Consider the following 17323-nt stretch of genomic DNA (forward strand, 5'->3'; position numbering starts at 1 on the left):
GACGTAGGTCAGACCGAAATTGATAATGGCACAGTGTGATGAACCAAAGGTTAATATATCACTGGTCTGACTGTGTTCATAATATCGCTAGACGCCACTTCTCATAAAACTATCTGCGTATATCGCTTTTACAGTGCCCTATAGGGGACAGTAACACAACCACGTGAATGAATGTGCAAGGAAGAGACACCAATGCAAAAGAAAAACGAACTTACCAGCAACATCACTTCAAGATAAGTGTGCGCTATATGCTGATGGAATAAAGGCTAAAAGCTATCTAGGTACGGAGTATAATCCTTCCAATAGATCCGGATATAAGGCTGTAGGGTGTCATGTCTAGTGTCTGGACACGCCACAATACTGATTATTGATTATTTCCAATGTACACGGGCGCGTTTGACTGGATGTATGAGGTTCGGGGATACCGAACAATTGTATACGTACCTTGGTTATTTTTAGTCGACTGGTATCTGTGATGTGCTGCGTACTCCATATCCGTACCCATCATGAGATCACGCCCTATAAACCCACAGAATTTGTAGACAAGCTCATGGCGGGAAACACGTACGTAGTACGGAGTACACGGCAGCTATAATACCAGGGCAATCTTCCAAAGGGTTCGCTCTTCTAGAAGTCAGCTAATGTATGTAGCCTGCAAGGGCGGGATTCCCGACGGAACAGCCAATGAGCAAGGCGAAATAAGCAAAGAAAGACACCTGCCTTCATTGGCCAGCACCAGAGAGATGTTGAGTTAGTATAGCCCGAGATCATCCAGGTATCCACGTAAAGTATAGCATATAGCGCAGCCCCTGGGAGCTGAAACGGAAAAGGGGGAAATTAAGCAAAATCGGTCTGTAGGGCGCATATCATACGCAAGGCGCATATTTGGTGGGTACAAAGGTTTCTCAGACGCATTCCCGAGTATCCTAAAGTAGGGGGGTGGCCCGAGACATATCAAACCACGCGTGCATTCCAATGTTGGAGTCTTGATTTTGACAACTGACCACGCGAAACGTGAGCACGTGCTTGCCATCACCAAATCCAGCCCTAGAAGACCAAGCATTGTAGAAGCTCACTTGGCGACGCCCGTCGGGAAGCCTATTATTGCTTGACGGGCTTGGAATTGCTTGGATTTTCTTGGAATTGCTTGGGATGATGTGAGATGCCGAAGCAAGCTTTAGCCAAGATTCTGGAAGGTTTGGACGCAGAGATGCTCGCATGCTTCGATTTCAGATGCGTTTCTGGCCCAAGATGGTCGATAATACACAATTTTAGTTTCATTCGAAACAGATTTCGCCGGGCAACTCGTGTCAATGATACTCTAGTCCATGTCATCTCGTAGATACACCGGATAGATCGGGATGTAGGACAGCAGTTGACACGAAAGGTGACAACACGTGTTGGAGGTAGGTTTAGATTTCGAGCGAAGGTGCGGAGGATGGAGCTGCACATGGTCAGATGCTGCATGCTGATTGGTCAAAGATTATGCATACAGGATGCCGGGGTTATCGATTAGCGTGGAACTGGCTCAGCCACTACGTCAATATTGAATGGCCCAGATGCGGGCCGTTTCGGTATTGGAAGTGATTTTGGGAGCGAGATTGCTTTACTCCGTAGATATCGAACAATTGCCTCAGTCAAAGCGTAAAATGATATTACGATATTCCCCTTGAATCCGAGATGACCTCCGGGCTCCGGGACTAGGTTTGTCGGTTACGGGGTTGCCACTTTGCCCGTGGCGTCCCATTGGCATCCCATTGGCATAGCATTGGCATTGCCTTGGCATGCGGTTTTCGAATTGACATATTTCTGCCTATATATAAATCTTGTACATTACAGATGCTTCATAATTAATCGACAAATAATGTTATATTGTAAATACTCCGTACATACTCCGTGCTACGTATAGGAGTAATTATTGTCAAACATCGAACTGAAACTGTGAACAGAATTCATCGCCCCGCGAAAGTTGGGAAGATCTGCCTCGAACCGAAGGCGGTGTCCACCTGAATTGGAATTCTGCACCCACGTGCATGGTTGATTGGCTCCCGGTAGCCCCATAGAAGATCCACTGGGTCCACTTTTATCCACTAAAAGTAGAAAATCTGCTTCCGGAACCAAAACTAGCAATAGCAGACCCAGATCCACACCGTAAGAGGGCCCTGACCCCAAGATAGAGTGGTTCTTTGCCTTCCGACCTTCCAAGCTTTTTTTTTTTTTGGTCGTTTTTTTCTGAGTTTGAAGTGGAGACGCTTATTTGTGCCGTTGCATGTTCTTCCGCGCTCCGGTTCCCTCACTGCTCGCTTCTGCCTTCTTCTTCTTCCCACCTTCTACCTTTTCTCATACTTAAGAAAGTCAATTGCCACTTCCTTGGGTTGAAGTCTCACCTTCCCCAACTATTGTGGTCACTTTGACTCTCCTCTCCGCCGGAATTGACCCGGTTATCAGGCAAAGTTCCTGCTCACGCGACACCTTTCAGTGAACACTCCCACCATGACCGACTTCGGTCCTCGTGCCCCCCATGGGCCCGACATGTCGGGAGACCATAACCCGCTAGAGGATATGGATATGAACGAGAAGGGTGCCTTCGATTCCCTCATTCGCCCCGATGACAGCTACACCCCCGAGGGTACCTACTGGGCTGATCTCCCGCTGTGGAAGAAGATCACATTCGTTACCTCCTACAACAACTTGGAGGCAAAGAGAGAGCTGAGTGATATCTGGAAGATGATGAAGGAGGACCCCCTCTCGCCCATCTCTTACTACTTCCGCAACATGGTCCTCCCTGGTGCTGGTCTCGGTCTGGAGGGTTACGTGCTCTTCTCTATCGGCAACATCAAGCCTCTCTTCCAATCAGCCTTCCCCGATTGCTGGAAACACGCCACAACCTGCAGTCAGCAGTGGATCTACGCCATCGACTACCTCGAGATCATCGGTATCATCGTGGGTCAGATACTGGTTGGAATATTGGGTGACTGGTAAGCTGCAATCATCCCACCCGTGGGAATCGAGCTAGGACTAGACTAACGAGTGAATAGGCTTGGCCGCCGATGGGGTTTGATTCAGGACGCCGTTATCATGCTTCTCGGTCTTGTCATGTTGACTGCCGCCTGGGGTGTGACCCAAAATGGCTGGATCATCTGTTATGCTTGGTGTCTCTTCATCTACGGTATCGGTGTTGGTGGTGAGTACCCCATGACCGCCACCAGTGGTATGGAAAATGCCGTCGGCTCTGGCAAGATCTCCACCAAAGAAGATCGCCTGCACCGTGGCCGCAAGGTCACCAGTGCCTTCCTGATGCAGGGTTGGGGTCAGTTCTTCAACCAGGTTCTGCTTATCATTCTCCTTCTCTGCTTCCACCACGGCAGTGGTAACAACCCTTACTCCACCGTCTCTGTTCAGTGGACCTACCGAGTTTCCTTCGCGATTCCCGCCGTCGGTACTTTGTGGCTTGTGTACTACCGTGCCTACCACATGAAGGCTGCTAGCAAGCAACTTGCCGTTGCCAAGAAGAAGGCCTCCGTCACTGGTTACGATGCCCAGTCTCTGAAGCTGACCTTCAAGTACTTCGGATTCCGCATGTTCGCAACTGCTGGCGGTTGGTTCGCCAACGATGTCTTCTTCTACGGCAACAAGCTCTTCCAAAGCGAGTTCATCAAGGTGATCAGCCCCGAGTCCGAATCTGTCATGCCCACCTGGTTGTGGAACCTGGTCAATGTCGGTGTTTCTCTGTGCGGATACTATATGGCCTCTTTCTTGATCGACAACAAGCTGTATGGTCGCAAATGGATGCAGATCATTGGTTTCATGCTCTGCTTCATTCTCTTCATCGTCCCTGCTTTCAACTTCGAATACTACCGCCGCCCTGAGAACATCAAGTCCTTCCAGACCATGTACTTCCTGAGCTCGTTCTTCAACCAGTTCGGTCCCAATTCGGTCTCCTTCCTGGTTGCTGCCGAGGTTTTCCCCACACCCATTCGTGCCTCCGCTCACGGTATGTCCGCTGCCTGGGGTAAGGCTGGTGCGCTTCTGGCCGCCGTCCTGTACAACTACATCGATACCCAGACCAAGTTCTATGTTGTGCCTTGGTTTGGCCTGGCTGGTGCTGTGATCACCGCCTTCTTCCTCCCCGACACCACTGGCCTTGACCTGAAGGAGCAAGAGCGCCGATGGCAATACCTCCGCCAGGGTCGCGAGCAAGACTACCACGGTCCTGCCGTCCACCCCAAGCACCTGTCATGGTATGAGCGCTACGTCCTGCGCAAATCCCGTTACTACGATGCCGAACTCGACTACCAACAGAAGGTCGAGGAGTACCGCGTCGAGTGGGAGACCGCTATGGCTGCCAAGGCCGCTGAAAAGGATCCTTCCGATGCCGTTGACACCGATGACTCGCTTCTCGAGGGCCACGTGCACACATACTTCCACCGCACTAGCCCTATGTTCAAGGGTATGGAGAAGAATGTGTCTTCCAAGCAGGATACTTTCACCTTGCCTCCCCCTGCAGAGAGCGAGTCTGAGGATGCTTACAGCAATGAGAAGCAGTAAGTGGTTGGTTTGCTCGGTCCTCAGGTTATTGCCTGTGATGAGACCATGAAACATTTTTTTTTAAGCTAGCATGGCTATGAATAATTTCCCTTTTTCTATTTTTCGCTTTTAAAAAGCCAATTTTGCATATACACCGAGTCGCTTCTTGGAAATCTTCATGCTCGCTATATGACTCGGCTTTTTGCTTGACGCATGAAGCGGGCCCCTCGATCCATGGATATTGATATATTGATACCACATATTGTTACAAATGTTATTCTTGAAGACCATTCATCCAATTTACAGCTCGTAGAAGAGACTTAACGTAATCGGAAAGCGAGTGGCCACTGTAAGCGAGTGGCCACCCTCCCCCATGTATAGTTTTTAAATGCATTTATCTCAACCAAAACGCCATTAAATTAAATAAACTAAAATCATCATCTATCTGGGCATGTCTCTCTTCTATGGCCTGGCTTTCTACATATCCCATATGCTCGTCCGGCCTGGGGAGGCGGTTTTAAACCTTCCGAAACCTGCTCACGATAGTTGTTGATACGCGCAACTTGGGCCTCAAATGGCTCTGAACGTAGCTCACGAACCTCCTAAACTGAGAGATCCCCTTCGTGGACTATCGTCCTTGTAGATCGAGTTCGCTTTTGCTTTTTCTTCTCGTTTTTAGCGCGTAAATCGCTCACTTCTTTCTCTAGTAATACGGCGGATTGTATTGTGATCTGGCAGGCTTTTAAAACCTGGTTGATAGCGGAATTAAGCGGGCTCGGGGGGCTTCTTGATCTTATACGAAGCAATGCTTTAATAGAGGAAGCTTGCTTTTCTAATTGTATATAGTTTGAAGGCGTTTTTGGATCCTAATCACTACCCCGGCTAGGAGGGGGGGTAGAGGTAGCAAGCCGGATATTAAGCTTCGAAATCACTCTCTCCGGTGTAAAAGGTATTAAACTAGCAGATCGAAAGCTATTTTTAATAGTCTCTGATTTAAAAGCTTTAATTCGTGCGAGAGGATATACTTCGAGGAAATCAAGTTTATCGATATAATTAATTCCGTTCTATATTTTTATTTCAACTATCCGGCCGTACGAGCGTTTTAGCACCGTAAAATAGCCGATATCGAGAGGCTGTAAAAGATAAGAGGAGTGCGGAGGCATATAGATTGGTATGATTTTATTTTCTTCACAGATTTCGTCGAATCTCGGGGTTAAATGACTTCTGTGGCCGTTAAGTATTAAAAGCCGATACCCCCCCTTCGTACGTGAAGAAGTGGTAGGAATAAAGAGCTTTTTAAGCTAGCGAAGTCCAATTTCATTAGAGGTCTATCTATTAGGACTAACCTCAAATCGCTAGTCCTCCGGGAGGCCGTCGAACTAAGATTTAATAAAGACTTTGCCTTTAAAAATTATACACGGGGGAGGGCCTAGCTAGTAGCATTCGTACACTCGATAATAGTCACCTATTCTCGATTTCTAGGCTATAAAAGTGCTCGCCGACTGTAGTATTCACTCCTCGTTATCACCTTTACCGTAGCGGTTAACCCTATCGCGAAACTAGTCTCGTTAAAGTTATAAACGTTATCGGGGTCAATCCTAAATTGAAGGATCGTTTTTTGAACAAGATTAAACCACTCTATAATAATCTTCGGGTCTTCGCACTTCGCACGTTCGTAATTATAGCGTCTCGAGAACCGGGAGGAAAGGAGAGGGTGCCGGTTTATAAAATTATAAACCCATTTATCGCTAACCGAAAGAACCGGGGTGGTTCCACGCTTTTCGAGGAGAAGATTCGCTATTTCTCGTATAGTAGAGGGCCGGGGTGCTGATCCGCGAGCATCTATAGATAGAATCCATTTTTTAAGAGATTCCTCCTTAATTTGTATCAATTTATGTGAGTTAGCGCGAGAAATCGCGCGGTGTTATACACTACTAAGCCGGTAGCGGAGAGTTATACGCGGGACTTTGTAAGTGCGAGCAGCGAGAGCAACAGATATAATATCTCCATTTTTAAAAGCCTGGATAGCTAATAAGATCCTACCCTCTTGCTCTGTTGAATTTGCAGAGGATTGGGAGCGAATTGGTGGCATAGTGGGTAGTTGAATTAACTAAGTGCTAGTTCATGGACGCGTTTTTGGAGGTGGTGGCCACTCGCTTACAGTGGCCACTCGCTTTCCGATTAGTTAGATTTTGCCGCTAGCCTGAGGCAGAAATGCTGACTAACACTTTATTTTCTGGGCACGCGGGCATCGATGGAATGGATGTATATGAATCGCACACTTCGCCAAATTCGATGATTCCCCAAACATAAAATCCCAAGAAAAACAAAAGAAAAGAATCATGAGACTCTTCGCCTTCGGTTCAAACGGATCAGGCCAACTAGGCATTGGCCACGAGGAAGACGTCCCCACACCAACACAATGTCTCTTCGCACAGACAGAGACATCACAAGGACCCCAAATGACCACCATTCAAAGCACCAGCCTGGCAGATGAATCTGGAGTCACCACAATCGCAGCAGGTGGAAACCACACCCTCCTTCTAACAACCAGCGGCTCCATCTACGCCGCCGGCTGCAATGCAGACGGACGGTGCGGGCTGCACAGGGCAACCAAAACCCCAAAAGAGCACGGGTCCGATGACAACAGAAACATCCTGCGCTTTCGTCGAATGATCATCTCAGACGCAGCATCCGATACAGAGGTATCAAACTTCAAACACGTCTCCGCCACGTGGGAGGGCACGATTGCTGTAGCTTCTGTGCCGCGAAGCAGCAATAATGTCGACCATGGAGACACTCCCGACATGGAAGATCGTGTCTTTGTCTTCGGATCCTCGCCTAAAGGTGAACTGGGTCTAGGTCAGAATACCACTGCCCCCGTCCCGGGGACATGTATCCCCTCCTTCCCGCCAACGGATTTGAGAGTCACAGCACTGGCGAGCGGAATGGCTCACTCGGCTGCTGTGCTTTCGAATGGACATGTCTATGGCTGGGGCGCCGCACGGAAGGGTCAGCTCGGGAGGGATAATCGAGATGCTAAGATTGCTTATTCTCCTGTTCGGATTCTTGTGCCTTTCTTTGCGGAGGCTGTTGCTTGCGGCAGGGAGTTTACGGTTGTTTCGGGGCGGGGGCGGTTCGTTGTCCTTGGGGATAGGGGGAATCGGTGGGGTATATTGAATATCCCGGAGAGTTTATCTTTGCGTGCGGGGGATGATGGAGATCTAGGTGGATATGGAGATCATTTACAAGATGATGGGCAAGAGGATTATGGAGGGTGCAGAGGTACTATTCCTAATGGCTCTACTGCTATTGCGGCTAGTTGGCATGGGGTCTATGTACATGCTGTGTCTGGGCTGGGAGGGGTGCAACCCTCGATATCGAATGAAATGTTACGCACCGGGCCTCGATCGGATGCACAGGCAGACTCTGATTCGGATTTTGCCGGTGGTTCCATCGTTGCCTGGGGGCGCAATGACCGAGGCCAACTTCCACCGCCGGATCTTCCGACTCCTGCTAAACTCGCTGTTGGCAGTGAACATGCCCTTGCTCTTCTGCAAGATGGCCGAGTGGCGGCGTTTGGATGGGGCGAGCATGGGAACTGTGGGCCTGATACGGATTCTCAGGGGAATGTGTCGGGTACGTATAATGTGATTTCGCTCCCTGAAGCCGTAGGTGCGGATGAAAAGGTTGTCGGGGTTGGAGCGGGGTGTGCGACTAGCTGGATGATTGTGACAGGGGTGAATTTGGGATCTTAGAGCGCCGAAAGTTGCTGGCAACTGCATTGCTCCTGACAGGGGGTGTTTGCTCAGTCGAAAAGACCGTATTGGCGAACCTATCAATTACCATCAGCACACATGTATGGGAGTCTCGCAAGAACCGGAATATACATACTTGAGACAAACGCTGTGTCGGCGGAAGACCCATCTCATCGTCTGCGTCTTCGGCACGGGAACCATTGTGTTTCGAGAAGGAAGGCTCCGCATCGCGAATAGATGCCCCGAATGCGTCCTGTGCGTTTGGTTAGTCACCCATCTATAACCACCAGAAGCGAAAAAGGAAAACCACATACCTGTGTTCCCGACGCATCCCAGCCAAGAATATCCTGCGGCTCCTCTTCTTCATCCATCTCATCCCACTGCCGGTCATCATCAGCAGGCACGAAAAGGCTATCGAATTCCATCGAAAGGCCAGATGCCACCGGTCGATCTGCGCTAGGTTTCTGGCTCAGATTCTCCTGCGTAGATGACCCATTAAGAGGACGGATCGATCTGCTTCTCGGTGGCGGCGGGGGCATCTGAGTACTTGGTGTCACCGATGGGCGAGTATCGCGCTGCCTGATCACTGAGATTGGGACAGGCGCGGGCGTTTGCCGTGGGATTGTCCCGCGTGTTGACGTGGGGACGTCTTCACTATCTGCCTGGCCACGGGTCATGACTGTGAACTCTGCGTTGACGCCTTCGAATCGGTATTCCAGTTGCAGAGGCTTGCAGGGTCGGGTGTACCGTGCTGTTACGGTAGCATTTGCCGTTTCGGCGTGCGCAACTACGGCTTTGAAATCTTTCAGGTTGATCGCGACGTGCATGTTATCTTCGACTAAGTACTCTTGGAAGTCGCGCTTGTCTGCTGCCACGGACGTGTGGACTGGGTGTTTTAGTACTTCTGTTTGGGTGTCAGTTAGCCAGACCTGGAGACTCAATGGAGAACACGACATACCCTTGCCATCGGTGATTTTTGTTGTGAAGCTTGTGAACACCGCTCTGCCGGAATCAGAGTACATGTCCAGCTGCTCGGCAGATAAGCTAAAGTGCTCAATGAGCTGTTTGAGGAACCGTGGATCAGCAGTCCACATGCTGGTAGCTTTGGATTTGTCGAAGACGGCATGCTGAACAGCCGCTGGTTCGTAGGTCAACTTGTACGACTTGATCACTCCTAGATATAGTGTCAGATACATGCAGTCTAAGCCAGCAAAGACAGTTCCATGCAAGGGTATCTTACCTAGCCCACAAATCATCTTCACTGTTAGTCTACACTCAGCTTGCTGCAGATCTTCATGCAATTCCATGTCACAGCGTTCCACGGCTGTGTCCTTGTTTCTGTCGATTCTCCCGCGGAATATGGAGAGAAGTGCCTGGATTCGATATCAGCATCGATCAAGGAAGATCATCACCCGTAAATTTCCTATAGGACCCAAATTCAAGTGGGGAAAATTCTATATACTCACTTTGTTATAGATCTGGCAGAAGAATCGTTCCAGCGAAACACTGCCACTCCTGCCATTAATGCTGGAGTTGAAAGAATACGCCTCAAAGAATACCCCCTTCTCGAACACGAAGGAGGCAAACCCCGTCTTGGTGGAATTGAGGGCACTGAGGCGGAGCTGGGGTACAGTTAGTCAGAATATCTCATTTGCTGGCTTCCAGAATTTGCACCGAACTGATCTTCCCCAAGGTAAGATAACTTACAAGGTCAGGCTCTGCTTCGATGGCGACTGTTTCGCTGAATTTGGAGAGGCATATTAAAGCGTCATGGAGCCGGACTAAGGCTGGCGGGCCTAGCGACAATGAGAGCGACGTCATGACTGCGTTGGGACTGCTTGGCCTCTTGACGGATGGCAATTAGGTTTAAGCATAGAGTTGATCTGCGTGTATCAGTTTATCTATCCCATTGAGCTCATGGCGCGCTGTTGGTTGTTCGAGGTTCGGTTGAAGAAGAAGACGCGGACAAACACACGAGATTACATAAGCTGTGTATAGACCCCCGGGGCCGTCCCGGGTGAACCCAACCTGGTCACAAGGTCCATCCAAATATACTCCGTACTATATCTGCGAGGCATCGGAGGCCAGAGCTACTCACGGTGAACGTCTTCATTCTCTGTCTGCGGGAGCAGCTGCGGCGCTCGAAGCACTCGAACACCGAAATGATCGAGATTTCCCCTCTACCCGTCGGGAGTAAGGCAATCCTAGCCCAAGGACGCTGATGTATCAGTGCAGACCCTTGCTATAGCAGAATTGCACGACTACATGGGGAGGAAGCGGGTCGCAGGTTTGGGATGCCCTTGGACATATTCACATAGCAGGTTGATCAGGCACTAGCCGAGGGCAGAGCTTAGACTGTAATTGGTAATATTGGGCTAGCAGACACATTTAACGGGATCATGAACAACCGTCGCACTGCCTTCGAGAACCTTGCCAAGATAATGCGTGGTGGGAAGCCCTAGGTAGGCCACAGACCTGCTGACGTTCAAGAATGTCGCGTTCTTCGATAACCCAGAGACCGGCTAATGTAAATGGAAGTATGGGGTGAGAGTCGAGGAAGGTGCAGTTCACAAGATGATTCCAACGTTTGTTTTGCAAGTCACGAGAAAACGGACAAAATAGGAAAGCATAGAACATTTTATGCTGGGAAGGTGCGTCTGTTGGGAGTATAAAAACGCCCCCTAATCCCCCCAATATTTCCTTTTTGGCTCTTCTCTTCGTCCACCGTTCCTCTCCGGGCGACAAGTGTCAGAATAGCACAGGTGTATCGTTGTATAAATCACATTGAACGACTACTCGAGGCTTTCCCCAGGTCCTCCCAGCAGCACGTGAGTAATGCTCTGGACGAGCTCCGAGACGCGCAAATCCCTACTTACGACTCCATTGCAGCCCCTCTTTAGCCTTTGAGCACCTACCATGCACTTTCGTGACAGCCAGCATGGGCACAATAGTGAATAGCCAGAAGGCCCCGGGGTTCTGATGCTATGACGTAAGCCTCGCATTCGGGGAAAGGATCATCCGGGAAACTATACCCAGCCCTGTGTATTCCGTACAGACTAGTGCGTACTCCGTTCATACATGTACACACATGTCCAACCCTCCCCCCGCTCCTAGGCAGGGGTTCGGTTTGGAATTGCTTGTATTTATCCCGTGGCTTGGTCCCGTTTTCGCTTATTTCTCTCCGTAGTGCTTCCGATTCGCCGAGGCTCAGTCCGAAGGACTTTTTGTTCTGCTTTCCTAAAGCAATAGTGGGCCAGGGTAGTAATAGTGTGCAGAGTACAAAGTACATACGGTGTACATATTCAGAAGTAAATGTAACTTGTAATTTCTGCCTCGGTCCAAAGGGAATTAAACTCAGAATGACAATGATAGTAGTCGGATAATTTCTTTCAAAAAGATAGTTACTGGTTAACTAGTCAACGGTGTGTGTACTCCAAGGGCGACTTGGAATATCTAGTTTAGTACAATCCTTTCAACCCACAAACCACGAGATTGGATATCCGGGAGATAAGTTGATACTAAGACTTATAATCTGCAATATGTCGAGCTATTTCCTTAGGAAATACTTTCAAACTTGCTATATCAATGTAGAGGGCCGAAAACCTGCACTCTTGAGGACCCTCTTCTGAACCACACCATTCTTTATACACTATATTCTGCACCTACGTTTATACTGATATAATGTTGTGGCTGAGAAGTATAAGCGAGAAGGAATTTTTTGATAATAGGTACATTTTGTAGCGCGATCCCATACAAAAGACACTTATTGTACTGAACTAATTCTTGTATTGGACCCCTGCGGCTCGAGCCGTCTAGTGGAGAAGCGGAGTGTATTGGGGGGCCGTGTACGTGTACACTGGGGCCACCTAGTGGAGTCTACATGTATCATTTGGCCCCGGGGGCTTTTCTGGGAATAGGAAATATTTCCACATGCTTATTAACTTGTTTATAGGTACGAAATACCCGTGGATCATCTGCCGAGCCTGATCTTCTTACTCTTATTCTCGCCTTGCGCAATGCTTTTGAACCGGCTAGTTCCCATTTCTGGGCTTTCAGCAGTTACCTCGGTCCAGGTGCTTCGCAATTTTCTTTTCTTTCTGCTCTTCTATGTTTTACTTATTATGGTTGCACGCAGACAATCCTCCCGTGACCCGACCTCAATATTTTTCGATCCAACAAAAGCTTATGATCCTGTCTACTCGGCTATCAGACTTGAGCAGGCAGCTTCTTTTATCGATGCGGCAAACAATGATACAGAGCCGCAAGTACCAAAAGGTCCACGACAGCCTAAATTCTGCTTGGGAATTGCTACCATTGCACGAAAGGGTGCCAGATATTTCCAGGCTACTGTAGGCACATTCCTTGAGGGCCTGAGCGAGGAAGAAAGAGCGGGCATTCACTTGATTCTTTTCATCGCACATACGGATCCATTGCAGCATCCTGCGTATGCAGAGCCGTGGTTATACAAACTAGCGGACCAGGTGTTGCTGTACAATGCCTCCGAAGTTGACGTTGATCATATACACTCCCTAGAAACAGATGAGGCCAAAATAGCAGGGCGTGAGAAGGCTCTTTTTGACTACACATATCTCTTGAAGGCGTGTGCAAACATTGACACGCCATATGTCATTATGCTTGAAGACGACCTCGTGGCTTTAGACGGATGGTATCATCGCACTCAAGCTGCTTTATCCTCTGCCGAAGAACAGACTCGAGAAATGGGAGCCGCAAATTGTGAGTTTTACAGCCATGCAGACTAGAGGAGTCCTTGACTTGAAATTCCATACCCTCGAGTTACCTTTTTTTGCTCGTACTAATAGTTATTCTTACCTAGGGCTATACCTACGTCTTTTTTACACCGAAGAATACTTTGGTTGGAACGCAGAAGAATGGCTTACCTACCTTCTATTTTCCATTCTCGTCGTCTGCCTCGTGGTTTGCGTCCTCCTGGTCTCTCGGAAATTGAACGCGCATATCCGCTCCCTTTTACCGGATACGACAATAATCCTTTTGAGTGCTATATTCACACCATTATTGATTGGACTCTTTTTTGCCATGGGCCGAGTGACGATGCTCCCTCGATCAAACGGCGTGCATCAAATGTCCAAATTTGGATGTTGCTCACAGGCCTTTGTCTTCCCCAAGTCACGGATACCGGAACTCGTCGCGCTATACACATCCAAGCGTATCGGGTACGTTGACATGCTCACTGAGGAATATGCAAATGCGAGGAATGAGATTCGCTGGGCAGTGACGCCAAGCCTTGTACAGCATGTTGGGCGGAAGAGCTCTAAAGGTGCCAGCAATGATATTTCGTCACACGTCAAGATCAAGTCTAAGGCGGATTTGACAGTTGTAGAGAAGCTTTGGAATTTCGAGTTCGAGATGAACGATGCAGATGCTTTGCGCGCGGAACATGATGCTGTGAAAGAACGGTTGGGTTCTTAATTGTGGGTATTACCGTTTTTAGTGGCTCCTTCCTAAACAATGCCAGTTTCTGTCTCAGGATAAATTACGAAGTAGGGTTGAATTTCCTATAAGGAGTGGCATCTCTTACATTTCAAGCAAAAAATCTTGTGTGGTTGTCCTCTATTTTGCCAAGAAATAACATCTTTCATAAGGCAGGTAGTAGTAAAAAACCGCCTGGCATCTGAATGTCGATGGAGTCTGATACAGAGCTCGGCGGAAGACCTGATACGAGAAGACAGTTACTAGGAATTGAATTGAATTGGTCATTCTTTTTATCTTGCGGGCTCACTGCTAGGGCCGGTTATCTTTCGATCGTACAGATGGCATAAGCAGTGTTATTGAGGCCGCACTAAATAGGTAAACACGGTGAATGAACGCTGGCGGTAAAAACTGAATTAGATTGATCAATCTATGATCAATAATGAATTCCTATGGGGTAGAACCTTCCCTGAACCGGTGTAATTAAATTGATGTCTCAACTAGACATCAATAAGCTAGTCCGTTTAGGTACTAGGTCTCATCGGAAAACAGGTAGGGAAAGGGGTTAAATTGGATATATGATCAGAGACATGCACCTAGGTACTCCGTAGTCACATCGATAATCTGTACCAAAACCCCTCCCAAGTGTCCAAACAGAGTGCATATATACCCCATACTTCGTACTAAGATAGAGAGAGTGTTCCACCTGAGCCAGGTTTGTTAAACGCGATTACTACTACTCCGTAGTTTAGAGTCACTAGCACCTAACTAAGGAGTATTCCCTCCGAAGTAGTCCGTACGGAGTACTCCATCTGTTCCTTCGCTTGAGTCGAGGTCCGTGCTTTCCCAACACCCTGCCAACCCCCAGTTCGAGTCCGAGTTCTTTTTCTTTCTTACTTCGCTTTTAAAAGATGTCCTACGGTAAAGAAATTCCAGAGTTTATCTAGATACATAGCTTAGAAAAATCTGCATCTTGTTACTCTATCATAATGATGTACTATTTGGACACCTGTACTATATCGGGTAAGGCGCCGTTAAGGTTGGGCACAGGGCTGGCATATTTTTTTCGCTGTGTAAATTACAGCCGTATGTACTCCGTATGGAATATGTATCTGCGGACATTATCCATCTACGGGCCACGGCCCCCGGGTCCGTGCATAACGTGGCGGATGACTAACTTTCTACCCGCGGAACCTTCCAAGGTTCCAAGGAACTTTGGAGGCTCCCAATCTCAGCAGCCAATAGGATCTGCCCACTGCTCAGCCATGTGTTTACGCATTCTCCTTTTCCTTTTACCACTACATACATGTCCACAGACCCGTGGACACGAGTAACGTATCACTATCAGCGACCATGAAAACAAAAGCCGTTTGAATCGCTCCTTGAAACCCACATGGTCATCCCTCGAAAATGCGCCTTATTGACAACCTTGTGCTGAAATGCCGACATTTATTGCGCACTTCCCTAAAGCGCATTCTCTTTGCGGTCGCACTTGGCCTTGCATTTACAATTTTCATGCTTGTACCTCTGTCAAGAGAAGCTAATACAATACAAGGCAGTCGAACAGTCCATCCTTCAAGGTATATTGTTTAACCACCTAGGCTAATACGGCTTGATACGGCAATTTTCGTCTAGTCGCTGACATGGTTATCTCCTTGCAGTAAAAGAAATGCCTTTTTCCTAGGCTCCGGCGCTGCTGGTGATGGGAATAGCCTCGGTCAGCTTATTTTGGAAACTCCGCACGAGCCACTCTCCATGCCTTACGATCCATATCCTGAATATAACAGCCTCGCATGGAACAATACATGGAGAGGAACTTACCAGCAGTGCGTTGGCCCAAATGGTTCAGTCCTGGATCGTAGGAATGCGGAAACAGCTATGAAAGCGTTTCGTTGGAATCAGTCAGGTATGAAATTGACAAGCCTACGGCATATTGTAGTTCAGCGAACACTGATAGCATACTAGGTTTTCCAACACCAATTTTTGGATCATACGAGGCGTGGAATCTTGATCGGAGTGTCTGCGCCGACCGGTATTCTCGGTATGCGGCGTACGGCTATGCAGATGACGGCGAAAGAGTGCAGTGGCAGGATGTGAATTGGGCCACTTTGCAACAAGACTGCTTGCAGCGCAATGTAGACCGATATCAGCCTTCGAAAATTGGCGAAAAGACGCAGACTCTGCACAGGGAGCACGATAAGGAGACGGATGAACATCGCTGGGGCGGAGAGAGGACCGACACCGATCGAAACAAGACCTCTGCTGTTTTCAAACCACGGACGGCGGTAGTCCTGCGCACATGGCTCGGCATGGAATACACGGAAGATGATCTCTATTATATCCGGTCGATTATAATGGAGCTATCGCTCTTACCCGGCGCAGAATACGAGGTGATCATCTTGGTTGATACGAAAGACGTTGAAGTGCCTCATCCAGCGGACAAGGCGGGCTTGGACAGTCTGAAAAACTCTCTTCCGCGGGAGCTCCAGGATCTGGCTGTGTTTTTCAACGCAGAGATACTAGAGGACTGGTACCCAAAGATCGATATTCATGAGTAAGATTTCGTCAGCTTCAGTCAAATCTCGAAACGCTAATGTTTTCCAGAGCCATACTTCAATACTTTCAGCCAATGCAGATTTTCTCACGGGTGAATCCACAATACGACTTTTTCTGGCAGTTTGAGATGGATTCACGTTATACAGGACATTTCTATAACTTTCTCCAGCAGGCAGCAGAGTTTGCAAAGCAACAGCCTCGCAGGAATTTATGGGAGCGCAACTCTTACTTCTACATCCCCGCTGTGCACGGGAGCTGGGACGATTTTATCGACCAGGTAGACCAGAGCATGACGAACCTTGACAGTATCTGGGGCCCACAGCCAGCAAAAGGTATCGAGGTTGGGAATGAAGCACCCGAGGCTCTACGCTCAGACCTGGACGATGATTCTTGGACCTGGGGCGTGGGCGAAGAAGCCGACGTAATAACCTGGCTACCTCAATTTAACCCTCGGCACACCGATTGGCCCTTCAGGAGTCGGGTGTATAATTTCCGCCAAAAGCAACGGACTCCACGCCGCGCATCCGTTGTGGCAATGTCCCGTGTCTCAGCCCGGTTGCTCCGCCTCATGCATGTGGACAAAACCGAGAAAGGTCTGGGGTTAGCATCTGAAATGTCCCCCACATCCTGGGCTCTTTATTATGGGTTGAAAGCAGTTCAGGTTCCTCAGCCCATTTACCATGCGCACGATACAAATCCCGTTGAGCTTAATCTCCGGGCTAACTCGGGCAAGCCTGGTAAAATCAGCGCTGGGTGGAATAGTATCTGGAGCTGGAACCAGCACAATGATATTCTGATGAAAATGTCATACATGTTTGGGTCGGAATTCCCCGAAAAGATTTATCGAGCCTGGCTAGGTTATGATGATTCGGAGAAGGTGAGTGGTTTTGTTGACCCCTTGACTTTCGTGGTGATATTTGCTAATAAACACGGACAGGACGGACATCGCCTTTGCTTGCCTCCGATGTTCTTACATCCGGTGAAGAATACAAAAAGATAGTTGGCTCTCATGGCACATTAGAGCTTCGTCCTAG

At 48.5% G+C, this 17323-nt stretch overlaps 5 protein-coding genes across 5 annotated transcripts; 4 read left to right on the plus strand and 1 right to left on the minus strand.

The window, feature by feature from the left end:
- Positions 1-2493: 2493 nt before the first annotated feature.
- On the plus strand, positions 2494-4548 carry N7489_010084 (putative MFS phosphate transporter; the record flags this gene model as incomplete). Its single annotated transcript, XM_056715833.1, has 2 exons — positions 2494-2978; positions 3039-4548. 2 exons carry the CDS (start codon positions 2494-2496, stop codon positions 4546-4548), a joined length of 1995 nt encoding a protein of 664 aa, XP_056563455.1.
- Positions 4549-6869: 2321 nt separating this feature from the next.
- Positions 6870-8285, plus strand: N7489_010085 (RCC1 domain-containing protein; the record flags this gene model as incomplete). The annotated part of the gene is made up of 1 exon (XM_056715834.1): positions 6870-8285. One exon carries the CDS (start codon positions 6870-6872, stop codon positions 8283-8285), a length of 1416 nt encoding a protein of 471 aa, XP_056563456.1.
- A 50-nt stretch (positions 8286-8335) lies between these two features.
- Positions 8336-10106, minus strand: N7489_010086 (uncharacterized protein; the record flags this gene model as incomplete). Its single annotated transcript, XM_056715835.1, has 7 exons — positions 8336-8362; positions 8422-8538; positions 8600-9189; positions 9244-9459; positions 9526-9658; positions 9752-9907; positions 9993-10106. 7 exons carry the CDS (start codon positions 10104-10106, stop codon positions 8336-8338), a joined length of 1353 nt encoding a protein of 450 aa, XP_056563457.1.
- Positions 10107-12301: 2195 nt separating this feature from the next.
- On the plus strand, positions 12302-13733 carry N7489_010087 (uncharacterized protein; the record flags this gene model as incomplete). The annotated part of the gene is made up of 2 exons (XM_056715836.1): positions 12302-13019; positions 13120-13733. The coding sequence occupies 2 exons, from the start codon at positions 12302-12304 to the stop codon at positions 13731-13733; spliced, it is 1332 nt and encodes a 443-aa protein (XP_056563458.1).
- A 1410-nt stretch (positions 13734-15143) lies between these two features.
- N7489_010088 (DUF3405 domain-containing protein) lies at positions 15144-17289 on the plus strand (the record flags this gene model as incomplete). The annotated part of the gene is made up of 5 exons (XM_056715837.1): positions 15144-15313; positions 15395-15639; positions 15699-16287; positions 16338-17166; positions 17227-17289. The coding sequence occupies 5 exons, from the start codon at positions 15144-15146 to the stop codon at positions 17287-17289; spliced, it is 1896 nt and encodes a 631-aa protein (XP_056563459.1).
- Between the last annotated feature and the right edge of the window lie 34 nt (positions 17290-17323).

The sequence above is a fragment of the Penicillium chrysogenum genome (genome assembly GCF_028827035.1).
Source record: "Penicillium chrysogenum strain IBT 35668 chromosome Unknown utg000005l_segment0_segment0, whole genome shotgun sequence".
Classification (NCBI taxonomy): Eukaryota; Fungi; Ascomycota; class Eurotiomycetes; order Eurotiales; family Aspergillaceae; genus Penicillium; species Penicillium chrysogenum.